Below are 23595 nucleotides of genomic sequence, written 5' to 3'. Positions count from 1 at the left end.
TTTGTACCCTAAAACCAACTTTCCTTCACAACACAATGTATATAACTGACAGTATTAAATAGCAACGGATCATATTGAGGCATACAAAATGTAAACACGCTGAATATCAACGTGTGGAGCAGGCTCATAATCTCTACGGACATACAGTCATAAAAGTGAAGGCTCAGACTTCAACAAGGGAACTGAACAGAAACATATTTCAGACTCACAGTGTCCAGTTTTCTGTCTACTCATTCTTATTGAGAAAAATAAGCATGTGAACGTGGTCAGGTGTCAGTCGGGAGTGCAACCGGGTCATGATTAGTCCGGTAGCGCAGAAAAAAAGCGCTCATGGAGACCTGTCACTCAGCTGCAGCCCCCAGCAGAGCGTGTCCGCTGTGCACAACACCTTCAGTCAGCTGATTACATTGAAACATGCTTTAAACTTAAAACACCTCCCTGATAGCGGAACGAACTATGAGACCACATGATGTTTGTTCCACGTGATAGAAAATCAAAACAAAAAAATGTGATCAAGTAAGTTCTTAACAATCAATCAATCAATCAATCAATACTCGATTCATTGTTAACATCCCTAGTCTCGATCTTTATGTTGGTGTTTCTGTGACGCAGCGTGTATGTTTACATTTTACAGCCATGCAGTCTCTGGAAATATATGTGTAGTAGTATGAGATGAGAAGATAATGCGGTTAGCAAACAGCTTTAAGACGCTCTATAGCCTCCGTCTGGCAGGAATACGGTATTACAAACAGGCACCAGTAAAAACGATGAAAAATGAACTTTTAAAATGAGAAAATATGCAAAGTAACTTTGATTTTTACTAAGTGATTGAATATTTGAAAATCATTGCCCGTAACATTCATGCACTGATGGCATAGGCTGCAATGTAAAGAACCAATCAGTATTCTGTACATGCTAAAATGTGATTGAAAGCATCACTTAATTCACCGATATGATTCAGCTATTCATAAAAATTTAAAAAGTATAATGCATATTTACATCTTAATTATCCCTCATGTCTTCAGGTTGGTTTAAATTTCAAAATCTACAATTTCTGTTTGTTTTTTGTCTTTTTAATGGAACAAAATTGGTTTCTGAACGGTTGAAGTAAATCTGATTGATTTAACCTGCATTTATTGAATCAAAGAAAGTTTAAGGACGACAGGAGCACATAAGTTCAGATGAGGGTGAGAGAAGAGAAGGGCGAACCAGGCGATGATCAGAAGTACTAAAGCAGCGCTGTCTTTGGGAAACAGAGCCGTGGTATGTGTGGCAGAGAACAGCTAAGGTCAACAACAGAGCCCTGCATTGATTCCACATATGTGCTGAGGTCAAAAACTATCATGGGACCTTTGCCCCTGGGCAGTTTCCAATCATTCTGTTTCTCATAATCTGTGGAAAACTTGTCTGCTTTTCACAGTTCAATGACCACTCATCTCTACAGCAATTACAGTGCCCTCTTTGCACCCTGACCGTTCAATGCCATGTTCAAGTGATCTAATGTGATTCTGTTTTCCCATTGCTTTTAGCACACTGAACATAGCTGAGTCCCTGCCAGTGTGCTGCAGCAGCCTGTGTGGCCTGAGTTGACCCCCTGCTAAATCTGAACAGCAAGGCCTTTTTTTGAAAAACTCAATCTTAAGTTGTTTTTAAAACTTCAGTAACAAAGGAGACTTTGATATAACCAATTACAAACCCACCAGTGACTTCTGTTTGTTTAAACCATGGACTGTGTATAATTATGGACCACGCGCTTCCATCTCCATTGTACAAAATGTGAAGCAAAAATACTCTCATGATTTGTGCTGACAATATTGCGCTGTTGATGTATTTCAGAACCAAGGCATGCAGAGAAGTGATCTGGCCGGTGGAGCTGCAGGATTGATGTCTCATCTCTTCCACTAACCAAAAACACATTTAACTTACCCATAAAATGTGAAGATCCCTCAGGTTGGTACGATCCACAGCAGAAAAGATTCTTGTTCTGATTTGAATCAGAAACTCCTGACTAGGAAAAGTTCAGTGACTCCTGTGTTAGAGTTTGTTACTTTTTCTCCTGTTGTTCCTCCCATATTCTGCTAATCTAGTAAAATACGCTGCAGAAGGGTCACAGTTTTTCTTTATAGCTTGAAATACCTATTTGAAATTAACTTTCTCCAAATGATTCTATGACCTATACTGCAGCCAATCACCAGGGGGAGCTCTGAAATGTTTTGGCTTCACTTTCGTGGAGCAGCTGAACCATCCAGCTACTTATACAGCCGATGGGTAACCCTTATCAATCAATCAATCAATCAACCTTTATTTATACTCGAGATATCATTGAGGGGCAACCCTCATTTACAATGATATCGAGTAATTTACAGTGCCATTTAAAAAACAGACACAAACAAGCAACAATGCATCAAGAGTATCAAAGTCATCAAATAGGATCATTTTTTTTATTTGGATATAAAAACAATTAAAAGATCAAATCAAATAATACAAATAAAAGGAGGTGTTGGGGATTGACTATAAAAGCACTAAAATAAGAAGGGGCGGTGGTTAAAATGATACAACAATATACACAGGTTAACCTAGTTAAAACAGTTGCAGAGTGGGGTTGGAAGGTTAAAAATGAAGATTCTGAATTGTCCAAAAGTTAAAAGTGCATTTAATTCAAGACCCTGCTGCAACTTGTTCCAGGAGTCAGGAGCAGAGAAGCAAAAAGCAGTTTTTCCCAGTTCTGACCGAACTCGAGGAACATGAAAAAGTAGCTGGTTTGAGGTGCAAGTCTGATATAAACAGTCTTGGTAATGAATAAGTTCAGTAAGGTAGGTTGGTAATTTTCCTAAAACAGCTTTATAGAAATATTATAAAAAACAAGTTAAACTAACACCATTAGATGAAACAGGGTCAATTTAAAGAAGATAGAAAATAAACCGTCAAAATCTACCATCAAGCATTCAAAACACAGTAAATAAAAACTTATGTGCCATCAGCATTATAACAAGATAAAGGAAAACAATGTGCAAAGATTCATAAATTGATATTAAATAGTAGAGAGTTAGATGGGAGGGCAGTTTTTTGTATTAAGAATTTGATTCCATGAAGAGGCACCAGTTGGCCCAGCACACAGAGGCTGTAGTCATTCAGTGTTCATTGGCTCAACTCTCAGCTCCAACTGACTGAAGGTCAAATTAATCAAATGATGAAACATTTTAAAAAAGTACTTCCATGTCTGTTTCTGCTTTCAGAATCTGTTCAGCTGTGGACTGTACCAGCCTGTGTGTTTTGGTTAGAGGTAGTGGCGGGACCTCAATCCTGCAGCTCCACCAACCAGATCGCCTCTTCACATGCATTGGTTTAAAATGTGTCACTAGCGCAAGATATTAGCTCCCACAGCAGTAGTATTTTGTCTTCACTTTTTACAAGCTGGGGATAAAGGCACATCATCCATATTTATATACAGTCCATGAGGTCACACTCTTGGTCTTGAGCTCTGTCCTCACTCTGCTGTCATGTCTTGTCTTGTGCTGTTTCATAGTGACAATATACAAATACAGCAACCTGAGCTAACCCAGCCTAGCAAAGCCTAAATATTTTGTCATCTGATTGAGAGATTATTTGGACCGTAAGATTTAAATCTGATTTGAAAACAATAGCAGCTTGCACTGAGCCTTTTGGAGAGTGAAAGTACTTTCAGTTAAAACAAACAGCACATGTCCTGCATGTTTTTATTTTCAGCGTTAACAGTCAGCTGGCAACTAATTCTGATAGCCCCCTTCTGCACACAACACTCAATTGATGAACCCCGGGGGGGCATGTGAAGATGACTTAGTGGGTCAAATGCAGCCTGCAGATATGGCAGATAGTTAGAGAGAGATGCAGTACCACTCACACACACACACAAACACACACACTCTCTCACACACACACACAACGTGCAGAGCATTCACAAAGTGGAAACAGACGGCTCTAAAAATAAACCCTCTGAAATATTTAACTTACTGACCCAGAAAACAGCCTCAGCGTAATGTGTTTGCACAAACAGAGGGCACCACGACGGCACAGCCATGATATCATTAAGGCTGACGCTAACTCTGAACAAAATGTAAGATTCATATTCGGCTGTCTGCCCCAGGTTAATCTAGCAAAGTCACATGCAAAGGAGGCATGTGTCAAAGCTCTTTAGTCATTTATTTGAGGCAGAGAAGATCATAAAAAGAATGATTAAATCAGGTCATTTGCCATCAAATGTTCTTTAAGAGGGACTCGTGCATTTTAGCCCTACACCTCCACAGTGTGGGGGGATAAAATGAGATAGGTTTCACATGGAAATGATGCAAATGAAAGCACTAAAAGCTGAGATGGATATTTTTAGGCATCCTGAGTCCTACATTTCCTGACAGAACCAACTGCAAGGACATAACGACTGAGACATATCTTGTGTTGTGAATGTTTTAGAGAATGTAGATTTATAATATATCTGGTCACTGACATGGATTTTTGCAACATTAGTGAACAAGCTACAGCAGCTAAAGCACTTACACTGGTTGGGGATATCAGGCTACCTTTGTGTTGCATGTGACAACTCTCTCAGCTAATTGTACAGAACATGCACAAAATGTACCAAAAAAGGACCAGTACAACAGTTTTTCAATTTAGCTACTTATTTTATTGATTGTTCCCAGAAACACAGAGGATGCGTCATTGCTTGTTTAAATCCCTTTGAGTGAGGAATCTGTGTAAGTTGACCTGCATTTAGACTGCTAGCATCTTTGTTATGCTCTGACATGTGAGGCACAGTGATTCTTTGAGCTAAATGTTAACACTTGCTTCCCCCATGTGCAGAGGCTATAGTCCTCGAGGCACGAAGCCTGGGTTGGATATCAACCTACAGCCCTTTACCAAGTTATTCCCCACTCTCTCCCAGTTACCTACTCTATCCACTCTCCTATCTCTTAAATGACAGCCCAAAAATAAACACTGATATCAATCAATCAATCAATCAGTCAATCAATCAATCAATCTATCAATCTTTATTTATATAGCACCAAATCACAACAAATGTTATCTCAGGACAGTCTAGCAGCAGGTCTAGACCATACTCTATGTTAAATTATTAACAGAAGACCCATCATCAAGACAGGATAAGATCCAGTCCCCTCTTACAGACAGGACTCAGTCTGACCTCATCTGAATCAACCATGAGCAGAGCACTATGCAGCATTTAGCAATTTACAGTGGCAAGGAAAAACGTCCTTTTAACAGGCAGAAACCTCGAGCAGGACCAGACTCATGTTAGACAGACATCTGCCTTGACGAGTTAGGGTTGGAAAGATAGATTAATCCAATTAATCTAATAGTTATTAATAACTAAATATTTCAATATGTGCCCATGTGGAAGACTCACCAAAAAGCCAACTAGTCGGACTGTAATTAACATCCCTTCTGCTTTGGCTGTAAAGATGTGATGTATATTGCATCGTGTGGGACCCATGAAATGATAACTATATTTATCTAGGTACTTTGTACTAGTGGGAAGTCACCTGAATATAATCCCTGATCTCACTCATGCTGTCCTTAAAAAAGTTCATTAGAAATACAAAATGAAGTGAGAGTCAAAGTTCCTCAGTGTTTGCAGACATGCCCTTCTTAGGCCAGTCAGGTTGAAGAGGACACGATGATTGGCATGGCCCCCTGTCCTGCATACAGCTAAACAGCCATGTCCATATTCAGCAATGATATTGGCCTCTAACCCCCAGTCTAGATGCCATTACCATTTTAGAGTCACACCAAGCGTCAGGGCTGGTGCACAACACTATCAATATTAATGTTCTGTGACTGAGGCGGCTTTGGAAGAACTTTCTCCCACATCAATATTGATGGTGTTGCCATACATTGGAGTCGGGGCCCTCTTTAAGGATTTATAAGAGGAGCGCTTGTGGGGGGTGCTGTCTGTATGCAAGGAGGCCAATGCCATTTTTGGTCTGCACCTCAATGATGTGCATTTTCCTGCCGTTCAGAGCAATTTCCATGGGAGAGGGGCGACTCCAACCCACACTTGATGAGATCTGAGTGGAGAGGGGTTGTGCAGGGACGGATCCAATTCCCCTGCAATGCTTTGCCGGAGATGATAGTTATGGAAAAAATGAACGTTTCATTTCAGGGGATCTGGGAATGCTAAATGAGGGTCTGTTGATTCTGGAGATGGGGGTATTGCTTTTGGGACATCTTCACAAATAGTCTGCTGTTGGGCCACACACGTAGACACAGATCCAATTCATTATAATATTAGCTTTGGAGATGCATTGCTCTATATATCAAGTGTCAAGAGGGCGTGCTGGGTAAAGAGTTTCAGGCCTGGCTCCTTTGTCATGCATTCAGATATAAATCAAACAGAGCAAAAAAAAACAAGCGAGAATTAATGAAAGGCAGAATGAACTTTGGCTTTGTCTTATTTGCAAAGCCGACGCTGGATGTTCAGATTTTTAGCTACATTTGTCACAGTTAATGAAATATCTCAAGTTACATACCTATCAAGAAATAAAGAATGACTCGGCTTCCACGCTTCATAGGAGAAAGAGAGAAACATGACCATTTTATTAAACTGTTAAATATCACTTAAGCTAGATAAGCACACCCCTTGGATTTATACATTTAGATATTCTAATAAGGACTTTTAATCATCACCTACTAAAGTTGCATTATTAGCTGGCTGTGTTAAATACTATGTTCTGATTGGCCAAAACTGCAAAAAATGGCAATTCATCTCAACAGCAAAAGAAAAGCCAGGAACAACCTGAGCACACTCAAATCAATACACGTAAATTAGTCCAGCATGTTTCCCCTGCACCTGTTGACACTGTGGCAAAAAATGTTGGTTTACTTTAGTATTATTATTCAGTAAACAACATGGAGGGTATATGGATCATGTCCTGCAATCCAGGCAGCAGAGCTGGTGGGTGCACTTCCAAGTGGCTGATCACAACAGAGCACCATGAACCATAAGGGGTAGTACTAATAGCGATGGTGTTAAAAGTTGTGACATTTGCCCCATTATTTGTAAAGGTGTGTCAACTGAAAAAAGCCCTGAGTAGAAGGAGAGCTGTTGATGAGATAAAACCCCTCCTCTTAGCTTTGGAGTCTTGCTTACCCTGGATTACATCTCCCATAATCACCTGTTCACTTTCATTATCCCTCACTGAATTGATTCTGCGGGTCATTCTGGGACAGTAGAAGGACCTAAAACACAGCCGTACACTTCATTACAACACCTCAGTGGATAAAGTGAACAATAAAACAAGCAGTGAACGCCCCACAGCATTTATTTGCCGTCATGTTTTTGCCACCTGACAAATATTAGTCTGGGATGTACTGTCCCCTGACCTCCACTCTGATCTTTAGCTGCTGAATGCTCCAATATGTTCTCCAGATGTTTGTTAGCCGTGTTAGTCTATCATGTAGGCCTGACAGGTAGCGTTAAGGTGTTTTCTGAGTCCTGAAAATGGCCTTTAGTTGCAGAGTTAAAGGGATAGTTTTTTTGGTTGTTTTTTGTAGATGGGGCTGTATGAGGTACCTGTCAACAGTTAATGTATTACCCACAGAGGATGTGGCCCCTTTTATTCTCTGCCCTTAGAAACCAGGCGGAGAACAGACACATAAACTAGGCCATCAGACGAGGTCAGCTCTACCAAATAACTTAGCAAATTTCAAGAATGAGGCACAAGCACATGTATGTTGCATCTATGAATAGTGCTACAATAAACTATGACGGCAAAAATTCTAAATATGGCATACAGTGACGCCAACATTCATATTTTTCTTAAAGTCAGCTTAAATGAAGCGGTAAAATTGACCCTGTCTGTAGCAGGTGCTAGCTTACTGACTGGGATCCCCTGTGAATACATACTAGGGATGTAAGCAATTAATCGAGTATTGATTCATTGATTGTTAAGAAATTACTCGAAACACGCATTTTTGTTTTCAATTTTCCGTCACGTGGAACAAATATCATGTGGTCTCATATTACATTCAGCTATCAGGGAGGTGTTTTAAGTTTAAAGCATGTTTCGATGTGAATCAGCTGATTAAAGGTGTTGCGCCCAGCTGGCGGCTGCAGCTGAGGGTCAGGTCTCCACGAGCGCTAAAGAGGATCAATACGCAACTGCTGCCAACAATGACGACATGGACACGAAGGTTGACAACTTTAAAACAGGACATTTCCCCACCTTTGTGGAACAAGGCCGACAGACTGGTGGGAATTGGTAGTCCGCTATGTTTGCAGACCAGCAACATCAGAGCCGTCTGGGCTTTCTTGCCGCTGGACTGATTATGACCCGGTTGCGCTCCCGGCTGACACCTGACCACATACACATGCTCATTTTTCTCAGTAAGAACGAGTAGAAAGAAAACTGGAGACTTTGAGTGTGAAGTACTTTTCTGTTAGTAGTTAAGATATAAGACTGTGTCCACAGAGATTATTTTTATGAGCCTGCTCGTTGATATTCAGTGTGACAAACATGTACCTGTATTCAATACCGTCAGTGTCAGTTATATGCATTTTGTTGCTGTGGAAAATACAATTTAGGGGGAAAACAATGTATTTGGCATTGTTTTTCGCGTAAGAAAACTCAATGTTTCTTTATGGTTTAATTGATAATTGATCGTTAACATTTCCAAAAATCAATCACGGAAAATACATACAATTTACATCCCTAATAGCTACTCTTATCAAATACCTGAGACAAAAAACAATCACTTTAAATGATCCTCAGAGGAAAATGATACTAAACCATTCAGATGGAAATGTTTAATAAAACAAAAACAACCAGCCAGAAGGTGCTGAAGAGCGGCTTCAATCAATATGTAATATTAAGCTTTTGATTCACTTATACTTCACAATTAATAAACATTATAAATAAGGTTCTCTTTAAAGTATTTACTTAGACTAATAGCCATAAAAACTATACTGTATGAAATATGTTATCAACATTTTGATGATTTTTCTTAATTAAAATCAATAATTATTACAAATGTTGTCAATACAATATTATTTTGTGAAATATAAAATAAACTAATAAAAGACCACATTACAGTGATTCCACTGGCTGCAAAATAACTAGCTGTTCGATACTTCTGCTGCATCCATTCATACAGAAGTGTATTTTAATTCTAAGCAAAGCAACTCCATAGTGAGTCTGTTTAACATTTAGATAGAATCAAACAACAACAGTCTGATCACATCTCACCAGGTTATTGATCCTCCACAGAGCAGACTGTCAGTGACAAACATACACTCTCTCTCAGGACAACTGACACTGAACATGTCGCAGAGCAGAAAGTATCACAGCCAAGACAAGGGGTCACCATACATCTGTCCAGCCTCCTCCTCCTCCTCCCCTCGCTCTTCAACTTAATACCCCACTACATTTTGATGGTGAGCCAGTAAGTGGGACCTCTTTGGGGAGACAAAGAGTGACCTCAATTCAATCTGACATCCCACCTATCGATCTGGGCTGCCGTATCCCCCAGAGATGGACGTCTAGCTCGCCCTTGTACCGTCAACAGTCACATTTAGCAACAAGACAAAACACGCCTTTTTATTAAACAAATCTCTGCACATGTCTCGCCTCCTCTGCACAGGTCTAAATTACAAACAGTGACCTGCTTTCACAGGCCCTCCTCCTCCACCCACACAGGGCACTGTTCATCTTCACTGGGGCCCTTTTGCTAAATTGAAAGAGTGTCATAACAAATAGAGGAGGTGTCTGGCTTAAATGCATGTGACTGCCGCAGATGTCATCTCTGTCAGAGCAGCATCCCGTGTATTTTTAACAGGGCGGACTGTGACACGGACCCAGGACAATTACTGTCAGAGCACACGGGGTGATGTATCTGCTGCCTTATTGTGTTTGTCATCTCGACCTCTGCCTGGGACCTGATTGGTACGGTCGCCTACCTGCAGACGGTTCAGATGGATGCTTTGTGTCTGTCCTGCATGTGTAAATGTGAACATCATAACACGTACACTGCAGCTTTATGGAACTCACTAAGTTAGGTGAAAGCTGACAGTTCCAAAGATTATTTTGCCAGATTTCCCCATGGTGTGAGGTCTGTTGAGAGAGAATTGACTTCCCCTGATCTGCTCAGAAGAACACTTTGAAATCATAAATATTAAACATGTTAAATATTTACAATCAGGTATCCTGTCACGTGGGGGGGAACAGCTGAGCACGCACTCTGTGGATCCAAATGTTAGCCAAACGGGAGGCAAGCTGACGGAAAAATTGGCAAAATAAACATGAAGCACAAATTTAGATGGACGTCAAAAATTGAGGACCAACCTGCTGGTTTGTGGCAGCAACTACAACTTCTGCAATGGATGTACCAGGTAGATAAGCAGCTAGCGATGTTTACCAGCCCGTCATCTCCCATGTTTGTTATAAAGTCATGTCGGATCGCACAAGGTTTTGCAAGATTTCCGGTTTTGAGAGTCAGGATTCTGGTTATACAAACAGTGTGGTGTGCTATGTTGGCGATATTGTTGCTGTCCACACATCATAAGAACAAAAATAATAAACCAAATAATAAATTATTTGTTGTCATGTGTGGGGTCTCACATTTCTTAGAATGAGCGTATTACATCGACATAGGAGTGGGTCTCCTTTCAAGGAGGCCACTATGTTTCCTCAGAAGCACAGAGAGGACAAACTAGTAACAAACACCCTTTTGCCTTTAGAGAATATCCACCGGAAATGCACCGATTAGAAGACAAAGAATTAGAGATTGGTTGTTGTGTGCTAAAGGATCTGTACAGATAGACCTTTTGGATGGAGGATTATACATATCATGCAACACAGCAGCTTCCTGTCCTTGAAAGCCACCGTTACTTCACTGAAAGAAGGGGTGAGCAGGGGAGCTTGTCAATCTCGAATCTGACTGCTAGGTATTGCTAAATATTCCAATTTCTACACACTGTACCTTTAAGATTTGAAAATCTTAAAAGGTACAAAGACAGTGATCACTTTATATTTTTGTACAAATATTGACCAGACGTTGGTAGTTACGGAAAACTAGCATGAATTTGAATGTAGCATTTCATCAGGACTACGTCTAACCCCCCCGCTACCTTCGGAGCTCCTCCAAAATGACACCCTCACATGCACGAGCGCCACTGATTCGCGCCGCTGATTTGCGAACATATGATGGTGACAGATTCAAAACCGGTCCTCAGCACATCTTTTGTGTTTTGCACTACGTCAACTCATGTCTCACTCAGCGGTAAGAAAACACCAAAACATTATCATAGTGAAAGTTAAAAACACAAACAAACATGAAATGTACGCGCAGGAGGCGGGCAGAACGGCAGGATGGGATTTGATTGGTTTCATAATCTGGCTCCTGATGGCAGGGATTGGTTGGTGTTTTCCCAGGTTTACTCCGGCTGTAGATTGCAGCTTTTTTTCTCACTCTTTTTTAAGAACACATTATGTATTGATTGCCATTGGGACATAAAGATCATTTTAACCAGTATAACAAAAAGTGTATCTAAATCTGACTACCAACCCCAGCTTTAATAAAGTTTGAACTGGTTTTTTTTGGGTAACATTGACAGTGCTGAAATATCTTTCTTTATGGCTCAATTTTACATACAAACATCCAGACTTTTAACACAAAATTAGTTAATTTAATTTGCTTTTTATACAAACTTTCTACCCACCCCTTTGCTGAAGTTGATATGTTTTAAGGTACAAAAAGACAGTGATCACTTTATATTTTTGTGGACGAGATCATCTTGCTGCTGAGAGTGATACGATTTTATTTTACACTAGTACTAAGTTTTAAAAGGGACATGGAGGAAGAACCTAAAATAGCTTCTGACTATGCCGATCCCCTTAAAAAAATTCAAGAAATGACTTAAGTAGAAGAGTCACTGTGGTTTCATCACAAATAGGAAGACTAATCTTCACTAAAAGCACTAAACTACCCCATAATATGACACAATAGAGACCTACAACCATAATCAAAGTGTAATTTGCAAAGTAATGTACCCACAAAGAGATAACCTGTAAATCTAGCACATGGTTTTAGTGTTTACTGGCTGGGATTTGTATCTTGAAGCAATGTATTTTCCTTTTATGGTTTATGCTGAGCGCGGTGTTTGCAATAAATGGCAGGTGTGCAAAATTGAAGTGCAAAAGTAATTCAGCTCCTGCCATTCAAAGGAGCTATGTCAGTTTGATTTACCTGTACACATAAACATGCGCACACACACACACACACACACACACACACACACACACACACACACACCTTTGGGCCACATGTGTTTTTTATATTCATATGGTGAGGGAAAGAAAAAAAAAACGTGTGCCTCCAAAATGGAGGTTGAGGGGTCATGGTGTTTGGCCAGGAGTGACAGCTCCGAAATGAAGGCATAAGTCAATCGGCTACTCTTCATACACACACTCACACACATAAACACACGCACACGCACACACACACACACACACACACACACACACACACACACACACACACACACACACACACACAAACACATGAATGCATGGGTTGGGACAGGAGGAGGGATGGCGGTGGGCGGTCAGGATTGGGGATTGAGGGGTTGGGGGAGGCAGATGGAAGAGGGGGAGGTTAGGTGTAGGGGCACAAGGTTACCATGTGGGGGATTGTGGTTTTGGATATGTGTGCATTTATGAGTGGGTGGGTGTGTGTGTGTGTGTGTGTGTGTGTGTGTGTGTGTGTGTGTGTGTGTGTGTGTGTGTGTGTGTGTGTGTGTGTGTGTGTGTGTGTGTGTGGTGAGAGGGAGGGAACGCAACATCATGTAGGAAATTGTTAATGGTTAATTTCTTGTCCAAGTCCCTGTTGTCTCTGAGTATTACTGAGAGTCGACAGCAGCAGCATATATTTACCATTCTTGAAAACACACACACATACACACACTTTGTGACACACCTTGAACCCAAAGGTCAAAGACCATGTGTGTTCTTTCTCTCTCTCTCTCTGTTTCCCTTACACTCACACACACACTCACACTCACACTGAGTCATGCTGTTTGTTTGCTCTGTGTCACGCATTGAGCAGGCCTGTATCAACATTTGGGCTGCATCCCAGCATGAGCTCAGGAAAACCCCCACTTTGTTTAAAATCATTGATTGAGCTGAGGTATTGATCGGCACATGTGCCTCTTTCCCTCATTGAATCAAAGTGCTCTCTGGAAAGAGAAATATCTGAAAGCAGGCGGTAGAATTGTTTATACTTAATGATCTGTGGTTGAAGTATTTTATTGGTGTCAGTAGATTCGATAAGAAAATACCCTGCTCCTGTGGATAGATGGGCAAATATAATCTCAAGATTGCACCACAAATTTCAACACCAGCAGTTTGCTGTATTTACTTGGTGGCCATTTTTCTCGAAAGTCTGGGTCAGGGTGGTTGACTAAAGAGTTGTCACATCAGTATAGTTATATATATAGCTATATGCACAATTAAGTCGAGATACAGTTAAAGCTCCATTAGGTAATCTAGTTGGACTACTGTCATTGTCCCAGTAAACAAGCACTGGTTGTATGTTGAACAGTAAAAACTTGGAAAACTTCACCTTTCAAACATATTCTACAATTTACTTTTGTTGACAGCATCATCTTGCTTACTTTCTTTCTTCTTCTGTTGAGGTTTTGTTTGCTAATAGGCTTCCTTCCGGGACAAAGCCAAGTATATGAACTGTGGAGCATGCTTAGAAGGCTTAGGACAGTCAGCTCGACCCTTCGATGAGAAACTGCAGGAGAAACAGCACTCAAACTAGGCTTCTTTTCTGCAGACAGGGCCGATTCTGCCACATAATGTAGCCAATTTCACTCAACATGGTTCAGGTGTAAGCTCTACTGAGAATTTTTTTAACACTTTATTTTGTCACCAGAAAGCCTAATTTGCACTATTTTCTGACGCAACACTGACCTGCTCTTCCGCCTGCAGCGCACTGATCAGCTAATCTGATCTATAATGTAGTGACACTGATATTGTCAATTTTTGCATTTAATGCTGCTGTTGGTAGTCATGATATAAACATCAGTTTGGAGAGAGATTTACAATGTCAACACTACCCCCACCCCACCAGATTTCCCCTACTTCTGGTGCTTCTTCTATGAGGAAGTAGTGCCAGCTTCCCAGCCAATCAGGACAACCTAGTAGGGGCCGCCACTAGACCAATCAGGACAGAGGGTTGAAGAGTAGCTCTGATTGGTCCGTGATAAAGGGAACGAAGGGGAATACTAACATTGCTTGATACAAAGGCATTGAAAAACACAGAGATTTCGCCATAATCTCAAATTACTTCAATTACTGATGAGTACCGATGGGTATTATGACTTTTTTTCCAAAGCAGAAAAAAAGAATTATTGTTTACCCCATTCCTACCAACTGCACCTTTAAGCTTTGCATTATGATTGACATCAAATGCCTAGGATTACCAGGATTACACAGTTATATGTGTAGGATTTGTTATATCAGCTCAGTCTTCCCCTTCACTAGCTGACACAGTGTATTTTGATAATGCAAACATGTGGTGCAGATAATGGGTTGTGTCACAATCATAGACTGTATAAATAATAATCACAATGCAATAAAAAAACAATCAAAGCCGAACACTTACTTTGCGGATGCACTTGCATTCGGCTTTCCTGGTTTTCTGATTTAACTCCTGAACATTGAAGAAAGTCAGAAACAAACTTCTACAGCAGTGGACTCTGGTTGGTGAGCGTCGCAGACTGCAGCCCCTGTTTGATCTGCTGGTAAATCTTAATTCCCAAAAGTCCAGACTGAAGCATTGTTGTTACAAAGTCTTACTTCTGACGAAGTATCGGATCGGTTCTTCGGCATTAGCTCGCAGTTTACACACCTGCACCACCAGGTAAGTGGGAATCTTGGCCTGCTCTCCAGATCTGCATAGAAGTGTCTCCACTTTTCCATTTTCCCTCTAAACTCCGGCTCATAAGGGTGTGTACGTATGTGTGTCCGTAGTAAACAGCATGTCATCGGCGCTGTCAGAATCACTCATTGCTTAGTTTGGTAATATTTTTGTCTCTCTGAAGCTGCAGACCCAAACAGCTGATCAGTGCGCTGCAGGCGGAAGAGCACGTCTGTGCTGTGTCCGCAAATAGTGCCAAAACAAATGGGCTCTCACGTGGCAAAGTGAAGTGCTGGGTGATTCCACACTTTTAGGATTCGATACGATACCGAATACTTTTTTGGCAATTTATTCGATACCCGATGACGATGCTGATACTTGATTTAAAAACAATAATAGAGAGTTGAAAGACAACTCCCATGACAAATACTGTTCATTTAACAACTTTAATATGCAAATCATTTGGTGGCCTTTTTTAAACAATGAAATAAATTTAGAAAAACACATAAACAATGAACATCCTTTATTTAAATTCTCTGAGTGGAAAGCTTGAAACAGCCTCTTCGGTACAAAACTTTGGAGTAAGTTACCCTAAAAGAATCAGAAGAAGTGACACATGCACTTTTATTGTGCATTTATTAATTAGTATGGATATTTTATTAGAATAACGATACTCAAATGAGTAGTGTGTGAGAATCAATATATCGATACCACAGAATTGATACGCCCCCCACTAGCTTGGGCCGGAGTCTTTCAAAATGAGCTTAATCCCGTGTCAGAATCGCCCCCTTCTGCAGAAAACTGTAGCCTAGCATGTGTGCTGTTTCTCCTGACAGTTTCTCATTGAGGGGGTTGAGCTGACCGGTATCTATTATGGTTGGTACAATTAGTTGATATACACTTTTACGACCCCACTTCCATGCTTTGCTTCCTTTTGAAAAAAATATAAATATGTACATTGAACCAATATGGCCCTTGCGTACTTTTCATTGTATTTCAATGCACCAGAGGGCCCCACTTAGAGTAAAAAGTTACACCTGAGAAGAAGAGTCAGAAGTGTTGGACAACAAACATGGGAATGGTGGTGGAGGTGTTGATTGTGTTTCTGTTTGATGTAGGCTACTGTATATGCTTATATTTTCCAACCAAGCAGCAACCTCTGGTCTAAAAATATGAGTCCAATGCGGAAGTGCTAAAAACTGCAGTTCATCGAGGATCCGCTTGAGGCTGGCTCCAGAATTACCGGATACCACATTCACACCAAATCAAAAAAGCCGATCTTTACAGCAGACATAAACATGTTTACAGCCTGGTATAAAAGACGAGTGTAGTCTGGATAGCTCATTTCTTGATAGCCACACACTGTACGGGGGGTGAATTTTTTTCTAACGCTGCAGTTTTTAAGATATTGAGATTACGAGTCTTCAAATGAGAGGCACAGCTGACTTGATTGACAGGCGGGAACACTGGAGCTGTTGGCGAGGAGGCTCAAAGGCCGCCTCTTTACGTCATAATCGCTCGACAACAGCAATATGGCTGCCGCCGACAATTGGCCTCAAAACAGCGCCTCAGAAACAGATGGGTGACATCACAGATACTACGTCCATATTTCATACAGTCTATGTTTCCTACCAACACAAAATATCTTTCCGCCATTTCCCACAGTATTATTGGTGTTTTCCTGGTCTTGCTTGAACTGTGGCTTCAAACAATTTAACTTTAAATGTATCAATCAAAACAAAGTTGTTTGGTAAGATGAACTCTGTGTGGGTTAAAAATCATGAGATTATGCTAACTGGAGCACAGTAGACCCAACAAACATGTTCACTTATGACAGTAAAAGACAGTAGGAAACATACTGTGAACAACAAAATTTTATTTCATTTAATGGATAATCCATATTGCCAAACAAAAGAAGAGAGGATAAAAACAAACTTGTAGAAACTTTCTGTGAATTCATTATCAACAGACTTATTTCCAAGGTCCCAGATGGCTTTACCAATATCAAAACTTGATACAAACGAGCCATGATGGAAATGTGACACAGGTCGTCAAGAAAAAAAAAAGGTACTTCCAAAAATGGGAAGCACACAAAACAAAACAAAACAACTTAAAATAGTTCTAAGCTAAGTCACAGTCATAAGTCCAACTGGGATAATATTGTAACATAGACTGAGGTTTTATAGGTTAGTGATACTTTTCTCTACGGTATCGGTACAATAAGCTCAAATGACATGAGTCGAGGGGGTTTTCCCTACGTGACACATCATCAGGAAGTGGAAAGGAACTCGCAGGAGGTCCAAACATTAAAGTGCTGCTGAAGTAAAAGCACAAATGCCTTTTGTATGAGAATTTCCTGATACTGAGTAATAATGCATTTATTTTGCATCTTTGTATTTTGCATAACCTTTTTCTGACCTTATGTGCACAATAATACTTTTTACGTCATGTGAGTTCACTTCCAATCCCGAATGGACATAATACCTGTTATAACAGGTAACGAGAGATTATGGCACAGTCATAAGATAAATGCTCAGTGACAAAATCTTTGTTCTAAGGCAAGTACAGCTAAATTTGTAAAATGCGCCCCCAATCCAAAATTTTCTTCAATAATGACAATCAACGCTATAAACAAAAACATGGATTGTTGTGTCACTTCTGTGATAACAACGTGTACAGAGTTAAAATGAGTCTTTCCATTTTACATAAAGGAAGATCAATCAAATGGCATAAAGGTAGCAGGAATCTACCAGTGCTGTGATTGTACAGGAGTGAATAAGTGTAGGTCTGACTAGTTTACAAGTGCCTAAACTTTAATTTTGTACTTTTTCTTTTACAGACCGTCTCTTCCCCCAAGACCCGAAAACAATTATATAGTCGAATTTTAGACAAACCAAACATTAATTTTTAATCGCCAGCTCTCCCACAAAAATATCCAAACATGTTTTTTTTTTCAGCTTTGGCACAGGCTGCTGATAAGTGTAAATTTTGCTGGGATTGGACTTTTATTTGAACTGGTATTGGCATGTTTGTCCATCTGCCTGTCTGTCTACCCTTTGAACCTGAGCTTTCCCCACTGAACCCTAATATGCTATAGATGCCTATGAATCAACGATATACTGTACATATGGACACAATCATGAGTTTTCTCTCCATATAAACAGTGCTAATACAAACACACACAATAAAAATTGTCCTCTGCAAAAGTCCAAGACATTTTGGCATTTGTCTCTTTTTCTTAATGGCTTCTGGCTTTCTTTTTAAAATTGGTGAATATACAGCGGGCCTCGTGCTCCTGCTGGCGGAGTCCCATTGGTAAAGCCCTTGCTCCATGCCCAGCCTCTGTGAATGAAGGCATAGCACCGACCGTCGAGCAAATGTTTTGTCTATGTTGCCCCTGTTTTCATGAGGTTGAGACTGACATCTGAAGAGAGTCAAACAGACCTGCTGGTGAACTGTGCAAAATCCCGTTCCACCAACCGGCCCATCTCATGCCACATCTCCAGTGTAGACCTGCACCGTCCACTGTGGGACGGCAACTGGCCACAGAGTCTCTGCAGTAGCTGTGGTGAATGATTGGCTGGTTCGTGAAACCGGGACGGTAATGGATGATATTGTCAGTGGAATGGTGAGGGCGACGTTTCCTCTGTAGAATACAGACAATTAAAGGAAGTGAAGGATGGTTGGAAAGTTAGATGGATGTTCAGCCTGGGTTTCATTTCGGAGCTTCTTCTTTGTCTCTGCACCTCACGGCCCATTTTCGTTGTAGTGGAGGGAAATCGGTCTCTCGCGCTGCACGGTTGGCATGTAGGGCCAGTTGTAGCTTGAGCCAGAGAGAAGCATGTCACGAAGCAGTGTCTCGATGGGTGTCTTGCCAACTAAGCGGACGAAAAACAGCTGCTCGATGACCGGAGAGGAGACGATCCGAAGGGATGGCAGGCGAAGGAGGAGGCGCCCGAAGCGGTTTGGCTGGCTGGGGTACTGGTTCCTTACGTACTCCTCCAGGGCACACTGGGACTTCTCCTGGATGCTCTCCACATGGGCAACGTCAGACAGCCCCATGGCATCTAGAGGGAAGAAGAAAATATAAAGTTTAGTGGTGTATCCTCAATAAAGTGTCTGAATTAACCTCTTTGACACAGTAAGTGGGACTCATGCCATATGTCTGTGTTCTGTTTCTTTCTGTTTCTGAGCAATAATTCAACATGTTTGGTGATTTTTGAAAACAAGATTAAGCTCTAGCAAAGTGAAATTAATTTCAAAGTTAGTGGCTCAATATGAGGTCCTGACCTGATGCTGTACATGTGTACAAACAGTTTAAATATTGTATTTGATTGCAGGAGAAAAATGAGGAAGATGGCATAGAGGGGTAATAAAACTGTAGGAGCTGATATTTTTCTCTTTCAAATTTCTGAAGCCTGAAGAGAAAGGTTGTTTGAATCTGAGGAAATCGAGGTTGCCACTGTAGAGATATGTATCTGCTACACCCCTGTGGACTGTGTTCACAGCACACTACGGTGTTCCCTTTCCCAGCAGCTAGAGGTCTGTTCTGCCTCCCCCTCCTCCCCCCACACACCTTGGCAAGAGTCTTGCACAGCCGAGAGAGCGTGTAACAGGGCGCGCGGTACTTTTCACACCCTCTGTGTGCAGGGGAGAGCACGGGGGATTTAGCAAAGGAGGTCAGAGATGTGTGAACTCAAAACAAAGAAACACTTTACTGTACTGTGCCACATACTGTACATTCAGAGGGAGGGCTCTCCGACTCTGCCCCCTGTGTGAACCCTCATTTAGAAGAAAGGTTTTGATGAGGGCAATTTCTCCTCCAGCACGTCCTTTCAGCGTAAAAGCGCTGGCCCATAGGTTTTAACCTGTCACCTTGCCTTGTAGGTCCCCTTTGTCATCTCACACTTTGATCTGTCCCCTGTGTAAACCCTGCCCTGCTGAGCCTCAGTCCTGCACCACAAAAAAATTAATTTACCTCATATTTTTAATCGAGTGTGTCAACCCCTCCCCACCCTCTGCGGCCACTATTCTCATCATTCTAAGTGAATAATTGCTCCCGCTTCAGCTGCACTTCCCTCCACTCAGGGGGCAGATGGACTGCTTTTTTGTTGGGGCCGCCATTTTGGGTCCTGCGTGACAAGGCAGTCAGTGCCTGTTTGGGATTAGCAAAGCTGTCTATGTGACTGAAACCACTTCGCGTGCCGAAGCGACAGCTCTGTGGGTGCCCTTCCACGCCAAGCGCAGTGTTCTTTTGTCTGATCCTTGGGCACACACCGGGTCAGTTAGGGTGAGGGATCAGGGTGGCAGGGCTGAGATGCCCGTCCTCTGATGCAGCGTGATGGGACTGGGCTTCACAAGGGGAGAGGAGGGAGGGGACTCAGAGGGAGGTTAAAGACGATTGGTGATTGTCCCAGCTTGTTAGCTCATCCTACCAGGTCTGCAGGAGTCAGGTTTATTAATCTATGTAGTGTGTGCATGTCTGTCTCCATTAAGTTCAAATTTCAAAATATATGCACGTTCCACTAACTGCATTGTCCTCTGTTGGAGAGACATGTGCAAATTTTGGCTCTGTACATGTGGGCACATCTGCCCGCATACAGGCGAGTCACATGGGATGCTCAGGGCTACTGGGGTTATGTAGGTCATGGCCGAGGCTGTGGCGAATCCTGCATCTCACTTGAACCCCAGCATACATAATTCAACTCCCGTGGTGGGGGCAGGGGTCCTGGGCCTGGGCAAGGCTCGGGGTTGGGTTTGGGGAGCATAGGGAGGAGGGGTGGATGACTGGTTTCAATAATAGATGGGATCATGAAGGAGAGATGGCTGATGAAAGCCAGGGAGAGAGGGAGAGGTGGATCCACAGCCACACACATTCAAGAAGGAGAGACGCTAGGTGCACGCAGAGTGAATCTGACAAGCCATGCGAGGGAGAAAAGAGGGAAATGCAATGAAAAACAAGGACAAGAGACATCTCAGTGTTGGCTTCTTCACAATCCGTTTCCCCCTGGGTCACAAAGCATGATCTCTAAGTGAAGTATCCCACAAGTGACAGTATTTTGGCTGGCACTGGAGCCCAATGACTGTTAGGATAAACCTCAACGGGGTTTGTATGAAAGCAGTATCAAAACAATGCCTCTCTCATGGGTTTTCCAAGATGTAAAACAGTTATATTTTGATTTGTTTTGTCTGCAGTCAGCAAGGAGAGCACTGTTAAACAAGGTTAGGGTGTGAGCTCAAGTCAGCTGTATTTTTTAGAGAGATTTGGAAACAAGCAGTCAAATATAGCAAGGGCTTTTTCTTTGTCTTCAAGTCCACTTCAGTGTAATAACTGAAGCAAAAAGAGGCGTTTGATCCAGTGAAGGTAAATAAATTATCATAAAAGTATATTATTAAGGCATTAAATGTCCCAGAGAACAAGATATAGGAGATAGTTCTGTCAAGAGCAATCATATCTCTACAAACGGTGGATCTGCCTTTATTTAAAAAAACAGATTTGCAAGAATAACTGGGAAGATAATTACGCACAACCATAAAAACTTTCATTTAAAAAAAGTAAAAATGTAATTTAAGCAAGGCACATGGCTACCCTGGCAAAGTAACCTCTTATACCGTGTGAGACGACGATCAAATTACAGTCAAATTCATGGAGGGCAGAGACCATGACTGACTGTAGCTACAGCATTTACATACAGAGCCAATGAGACAATATCTGCTGCAGCATTAGAGGTCACGTCTCGGTCAGGCTCGACAGAGGTGAAAAGGTTGTGGGTTAAGTACAGTTGAAGTCCGCTTCATTTGTCAGTGAGATCAAACTGGATTCCAACTCAGCAGAGGGGAAAAAAATGTGTCATGGTGTTAAGACCCTCTGAGAAACTGACTCTGTGGTTAAATCAGTCATGAAAAGGAATTTGGTTTTTCTGTTGGTCTGCAGCCTTTTTTTTTTTTTTACAGAAAAGACTGAATGCTTGTACGACCTCTTGGCTTTCTGTTTGTTTAGCTAATACTGCTAATTAGCTAGCTTGTTGGGGCATTAAGTATAAATGCTGGTTTAATATGGGTGAAACTGAACTTATCCATAAAGCAGCCATTTCCTACTTGATCAACAACTGAAAAGACAAAGAGCATGTGGAAAAACATTTGCAGGGGCGTGTCCAGACTTTTGGACAGGGGTGGCCCAGCTGGGATGGCATGAAGTAAATATAATTGATTTACTGTTTCTGTCCCCACAAACCATATCTACTTTAACCAATAACATTTAAATATCATCTTGCTACATTCCCTTACATTTGTTGCCATATTCATGGTACCGAAAACCTTTTTTGATGGACTGCTCCCTCTCCTGCTCAATTGTCGAATAATATAAACATGTGAAGTATATATCTATGATTTTAAGTATGAATCAATGAGGTTATGGCACAACACTGTAAGTTGATTTAAACACAAGACCCAACACTGACATGGCAAATAGCCAATCATAGTTAAAAATTGTGACACCTGGGTTGGCCAATCAGATATCAGGAGGGGCTAATGGCACCCCTGGCCACTCCCCTGAAATGATAGGCAACTTTTTAGGCTAAAACAACATATTTGATAACTCGTTAGGTACCCAAAACCAAGTCATTAAAACTAACATTTACAATAAAATGCTTATATTTTTATTTGCTAGGTCAGTGGTAAACATTAGCATTCACTCACTTAGTAGACAGTATTACCATTGGCTAGAATGTGGCTAAATGCTATTATACCTTTTGGTATAATAACACAGAGGAAAGAGTTTAAACTCCTAGCTTCTGTGGTTGTCCCCAAATGTGTGTTAGCATTGGCTGTTGTCCAACCATAACTAATGGGTTACCTTTAAGTATGAGCCGATATCTCACTGGGTTTTTACACTTAATTGTCTCTACAGTTGCTCATCGACTTATAGGCATTAATATGTAAGAACAACTGTCAAATATCCAAGATTTATTTGATTACAGCCTGTAATGTCCACAGTTATACAATGCTGTCATAGCATTTCAGCTTTTCACCTGTGCAACATCGCAAGAAAATGGCTGCTGTGTGAATGCAGTCAATTTTCTTAATTGGTACAACCTATCTTTGTCATTTGTTAGTTGTTGATTGATTTTATTAAATCATACACTGTCAGTATTATAGGTTGATTTTAGACTGGCATCAAAGCTTTCAACAAGAGAATGAATATTTGATAAATGAAGCAGTGTAAGGGAAAATATTTACAAGACTTTGAGTCCTGTTTCCTCACATGCTGTTTGTAAAGCATTAGGCTGGCCCAATTGAACAGGAGAACTATCTCCTAAATATTTTATAACTGGCTTATCAGTAATGTTTCCTGTATTAATAAAGTTTATGTTTTGATTAAAGGAGATGAAGAATTCAAGATGTTTTTATCACAGAGCTATAACGATTTAAAAAACGAAATAAATGCACAATTCTACTCTTCGTTTCAGTTAATCTTGGCCATGTGTAGATGCCCAAGAAAATCCCTCCCATTGGCCATCTCTCTAACAAAGGTTAATCTGTTTAGATTTGCTTTGATACCCTGCGATTAAGTCCTCCTGTATACACAAATAAACCAATTACCTGAATGTTCCTGTGCCAACGGAAGTCAGATCATCTGCCTGCTAATTCCTCATTTTCTATCAGAGCAACAATTAAGTTACTCAC

At 41.1% G+C, this 23595-nt stretch overlaps 1 protein-coding gene across 3 annotated transcripts in view; it reads right to left on the bottom strand.

The window, feature by feature from the left end:
* Positions 1–16767: 16767 nt before the first annotated feature.
* Positions 16768–23595, bottom strand: part of nr2f5 (nuclear receptor subfamily 2, group F, member 5) — a 28456-nt gene continuing 21628 nt past the window's right edge. Inside the window, exon 5 of one of the 3 annotated variants that reach the window (XM_034697043.1) lies at positions 16768–18977. In XM_034697043.1, coding sequence (XP_034552934.1) covers positions 18658–18977 — 320 coding nt within the window. In that variant the 3' untranslated portion in view covers positions 16768–18657. The remainder of the gene's footprint in view (positions 18978–23595) is intronic. The other 2 variants (XM_034697047.1, XM_034697044.1) reach the window with 2 other exon arrangements.

This window comes from Notolabrus celidotus, chromosome 12 (assembly GCF_009762535.1).
Source record: "Notolabrus celidotus isolate fNotCel1 chromosome 12, fNotCel1.pri, whole genome shotgun sequence".
NCBI classification, from domain to species: Eukaryota; Metazoa; Chordata; class Actinopteri; order Labriformes; family Labridae; genus Notolabrus; species Notolabrus celidotus.
This window is presented reverse-complemented; position numbering and strand designations above follow the sequence as displayed.